We start from the raw sequence: 5,084 nt of genomic DNA, 5'->3' as shown, positions 1-5,084 counted from the left end.
AATGGCTGGGCCAGCAGTGCGGGTCTTGGTGTCTTCTCAGCAACAGCCAGGCACAAGATGCAGTGATCTTAAAAATAAAAAGGGAAAAAGAGATCCTTTTTAATCAGGGGAGGAGGAGAGGAGACAAAGAGGAAGCGTCCAGTGTGGTCGGAGACCTGCCCTCCCTGTTCACCTCTCAGCCATCCTCAAGGGGGGAGTCCCAGGACTGACCTAGAACTCTCCGCCGCTCTTAGAGAGAGCCGGGGGTGAGTTGTCAGAAGTCTAGGAGGTTCCACATGGACTGAGAACAGCAAATCATATGACATACAATACATGTTAACTACTTTGAGGTTTGGGGGAGTCCTTCCGAAATCCCCGTTAATTTTACAGTGTTTTTTTTTTTAAAAAAAGAAGTACATTCAACGCGTCTGTCTCTCTTAAGGAACCCTGGTGATGTAGTAGTTATGTGCTTGGGCTAACTGCAAGGTCAGCAGTTCGAAACCACCAGCCGCTCCGAGGGCGGTAGATGAGGCTGTCTGCTCCCGTAAAGAGTTACAGTCTGGATACCCAGAGGGGCAGTTCTACCCTGTCCTTCAGGGTCACTGTGAGTCGGCATCGGCTCGGTGGCAGTGAGTTAGGTTTGAGGTCTCTCTTAAGCAGACTACGTTCAACACTGGACTGTTTCAGCAAACTTGTTAGCTCCGAGTCCAGAGACTGAGGATCCCCACGGGCCACAGACCCTGTTTCAAAAATTGGATCCCTCACTGGAGACCCTCTCTGGATTGCCGGGTGGGCTGGAGGGAATCAAAAATCGTTGGGCATATGTGTGCAGGCTGGGCACTCACCTTACCCTCTCCAGTCACAGGGAGGGGTGTGACCCTGTGCCGGTTCCAGCAGCCGGAGCAACGAGCATGCTGGGGTGCTGCTATCGGCTGAACTGTGCCCCCTGAAAAGATAGGCTTCAGGCCTAACCCCTGTTCCTGTGAATGACCCTGCTTAGAAGTTTCGACTCACAGCCATCCAGTCAATTCCGACTCACGGTGACCCTGCAGGACAAGGTAGAACTGCCCCTATGGGTGTCCGAGACGGTCACTCTTTATGGAAAAAGTAAGTCCCGGAGAAGGACGTCCTACTTGGTAAAGTGGAAGGTCAGCAAAAGAGAGGAAGGCTCGATCGACACCGTGGCTCTAACAATGGGCTCAAACATAAGAATAGTTGTGAGTCTGCTGCAGGACCAGGCGGCGATTCATTCTGTTGTGCACCGTGGTCCCTAGCCATTGGCCCTGACTTGAGGGCTCCTAACAACAACAACACCAGCCAAGGCCTTGGAGGCGGTGATGAGCTGAGAGAGGATGCGGGCAAATGGTCAGCGCACTGTGGGCCCGCTCCCCACATCACACGATAAAGGAGAAGAGACGGAGGGACCGACTGACCGAGGGGAGATGGAGGCAGAGCCCGTCAGGATGTAGCTCCACGCTGAAACCTGCCCGGGACACCGGGAGGCTGCAGAAGCTGCAAGAGAAGGGAAGACCGTCCTTGCCCTGAGCCTTCCGAGAGCGCGAGGCTGCAGGCTGTCTACCCCGGCGGGGACCCTGCTGGGGTTTGGAATCCCAGTGGTATGGCTTCCAGCATCGCAGCAGGCTGACTCAGTGACGTCCTGTGGGTTTGCTAGACCGTAACTGTTGACCGGAGTAGAAAGCTCCCGTCTTTCTCCCGCGGAGCTGCTGGTGGTTTCGAACTGCTGACATGCAGATCACCGCCTAAGGCAGAACCACTCCCCTTCTGGGCTCCTGACATGGCAGAGACAGCTAATAGGAGCCCCGGAGCCTAGCGGCTACGTGCCCGTCTCTGAGCAGATAACTCTGACATAGTGGGCACTCGAACAACCTGGGAGGGGGCGGGGATGGGTAGTGGAGGGAGGCTGCAAACACAGATGCCCACGTTTGCTCCTGGATTCTGGGCTGTATAGGACTAGAGTTTTGAGATGCAGGAAGCCGGTTTGCTGAGTTAATTTCTTTGTTTCTGGCAAGGCGCTCAAGCTCAAATCCCACTGCATCAGGTCAATAGTGGCCCCCGGGGCAGGGGAGAGCCGTCCGGTGGCTTTCCCAGACTGCAACTGTGTGCGGGAGCAGAAGGCCTCCTCTTTCTCCCGGGGTGCTGCTGGTGGCTTCGAACGGATGACCTTGTGGTTGGCGGTGCAATGCATAACCCATGGTGCCACCTGAAAAGGGACCGATAAGCTGGGGGACAGATGCATGGCAGTCCCGGGGGCCCAGGGAGTGAGGGATGCTCTTCAGACCTACAGTTGTCATGGACTTGACTTGCTGGCAGGGGATGGAGACAAAAGCAGGTGATGATTTGCCGTGACCTTGTGCAGCATCCAGGAATTGGCACCAGCCCCTCTCTTTTGCCCCGTGCATGTTAGCTGGGCAATGGTCCCCAGTGCTTGGCTGACGGTGCTGCCTCTCTCTCTGCTCTCGTTTACAGGATGATGATGGGCCGGTTCGGTGAGTAACTTGCGCGTGGGGTTTCAGAGTGAGCGGTGGGGGTTCCCGGGAAGCTCGCCTCTCAGGGAAGCAGGACCCAGGGCAGGTTTTGCCCTCTCTGTCCCCATAGGCTGTGGATACCCAGCTCCGGACACCTTTCTGCCATTTGGGGGTGGCTGGGTGGAGGGGCAGCGGGGGCTGGCACTGCAACATGGAGATGAACTGTCTCCCCATGGTGAGAATGACCCCCAGGACTTAAGGAGGGGCAGTGTGTAGTATAATTGTCCCTATCAGGAGATGTGACTTTCCCGTATAGGAGGCCTGGTGGTGCAGTGGTTAAGCGCTCCACTGCTGAACAAAAGGCCGGTGACTCAAACCCACCAGCTGCGTTTATGGCTGGCAGGGGCCGGGCGGCGGGCAGCAGGGTTGACACCCCTGCCATCAGCACCCTCAGTGAGGAGGTCAGGGGCAGTCACAGTGGCTCCAGGCTGTCCAGAGGTTTCCATACCCCCCTGAGGGCCTGGTCCTGGAGCCAGGAGAGGGTGAGTCTCCAGGGGCAGGAGGCTCTGGGTCCTGAGGCACTGCCAGGCGAGGTCAGCCCTGAGGCCGGCTGCTGCTTTCCTATGAAAAATGGCTCTTAAGTCTTCGAAGACAGGGAGCGGGGAGAGTGCGGTAATGATAAGTCCTTAAGCTCCCCTAAGTAGATCTTAAGCTGGGCTGAGAAAATTCACAGTCCTTCACCTGTTTTTTAAGGAGCGATTTGGCTCTTTTTAATGTCTCTGATTAAAAGGATGTGTGTGCAAGCCAGGACGGCTCCCGTCTGCGAGCTGCTGAGATGGCAGGACAGCAGGGAGGAGGTGCGTGAGACCCCCGGAGTGGGTCTGCCAGCCTCATCCCTGCCTCATCTCGAGGTGGGGCCCAGTTCTGGGCCACAGTGCACCCCCTCGCTCACCTCCTCTTTCTGTCTATGAGGAGGGGGCTCAAGCCCACTGGGGCTTGTAGAGACACGGCAAGGAGGGGTTGTGAGGACCCGGAGCATTGATTTTAAAGTTTTGTCTGTGTCTGGTGGCCCTGCCCTGTGCTGGGGCCGGGGGGCAGGCCTGGCTGAGATTTGTGGGTTCGGGGTGGTGGTGTCAGAATCATACTCTGCAGCTGAGAAGACCCATGGGGACCTGTGACTAAGCACTTGCCAGCTGGGTGCTTGAGATGGGGAGCCCAGGTGGGAGCCAGGCCCCACCGCAGGGTGGGGTGAGACACCTGGGAGACATGTGAGCAGTTAAGGGAAGACTCCAGGACACTGGACCCTGGAATTGTTCCCAGTACTGAGCGTTTGCAGGGGACTTTGTGGCCACAGTTGTGTGGAATTGTCCCCATTACCTCCTGGCACATGCCTGATCCTGCAATGCAAATAGGCCATTAGTTAGAAGCAGGCAATCGGTGCCCACCTCCACCCCTACCTCAGCCCACCCCACTCCCACCCACCTCAGGCTTGCTGCCTGTGCTGACACAGCAGCTCCAAGGCTCATGGTCACCTCACAGCTCACGGGGGACCAGTGTTCTCTCCCTCAGTCTCCTGCAACCCCCAACCAAGGCAAGCCCAGCCGGGTTCTCTTCCCTGCCCGCTGCTTCCCCAGGGCTCCTGGTCTCAGGCGTGTCTTCCAGAAGCCTCCTGCGCCCACAGTTAGACTCCACCCCTTAATCTCACCACTCTCTTACCCAGCCCTTCCCCCTGGCACCTCACCTCTGTGACCCTCCCGTCCCATCCCTGCTTGCTCTGCTCAGCCTGCTGGCTCCCTCCCAAGCCCACCTCCAGCCTTTGTGCCTACCATACCCCCTGCCTGGAATGCCCTCTCTCTAGAACACCTCATGGCTCACACTGTTCAAGGCTCCCCTGGCTCCATGAAGTGAGGACCCTCAAGCCCTGCCCTCCCACCCCTGCCCCTCCCCATGCACTCTCTCAGCCCACAGGGAGCAGCACTGGAAAGTCCTGGAATGTGTGACTGCCAGCGGGCCCAGGGGGCCCCTGAGGTCTTGTCTCCCCTGCCCTCTTGAGGCCTTTCTGGGCTGGAAGCACTGGGTGGCTGGAGCCCTGGCAGGAAGCACACACAGGGTACATAGCAAGTGCCAGCTTCCCTGGAAGCTTCCGGAACACCAGGCAGACCTTCCTTGGCCCAAAGCTGCTGCCAGACTCGAGCTGGGGCTCAGCGCCCCATGTGAGCGTTCTGAGCAAGCTGAGTTTGGCGGGGTGGGATGCGACTCCCGGACTCCACTCTGCCTGACTGAGGTGGGGGTGAGGAGGCGTGTCTAGCTCCTAGGGAATCTGGTCTCCGGGGAGCTGGGAGGTTGCAGCCTGGTCTCCATGGTAACGGGCTGGCTGTGATCTCCTCTGCAGGCGCCCCTCCCCTTGCTCCTGGGGTTCCTGTGGGTGGGAGGACAGGATGCAGGGCAGGGGTCAGGCTCTCCTCTCCCTCCTAGCCCCTCTCACCCTGCTAAGGGCCCCTTAGAAACTTCCTCAGGCCCCCTAGACGGGGTCCACGGGTCTCCAACGCCAGTGTCTCTCAGCTCCAGCAGGAAACATCAGAGAGAGAAAAGAATAAAAACTCACTGCCTTAGGGTCTA

The 5,084-nt window shown here is 58.0% G+C and overlaps 1 protein-coding gene across 1 annotated transcript in view; it reads left to right on the top strand.

The window, feature by feature from the left end:
- Positions 1-5,084, top strand: part of PARVB (parvin beta) — a 99,984-nt gene that overhangs the window by 75,867 nt on the left and 19,033 nt on the right. Inside the window, exon 7 of the mRNA XM_004700645.2 lies at positions 2,405-2,486. Within this exon, the coding sequence (XP_004700702.1) occupies positions 2,405-2,486 (82 nt within the window). The remainder of the gene's footprint in view (positions 1-2,404; positions 2,487-5,084) is intronic.

This window comes from Echinops telfairi, unplaced genomic scaffold (genome assembly GCF_000313985.2).
Source record: "Echinops telfairi isolate 266 unplaced genomic scaffold, ASM31398v2 ScPeMD7_2;HRSCAF=8, whole genome shotgun sequence".
In the NCBI taxonomy this organism is placed as follows: domain Eukaryota; kingdom Metazoa; phylum Chordata; class Mammalia; order Afrosoricida; family Tenrecidae; genus Echinops; species Echinops telfairi.
Note: the sequence above shows the minus strand (reverse complement) of the source record. Positions and strands in the feature narration are given on the sequence as shown.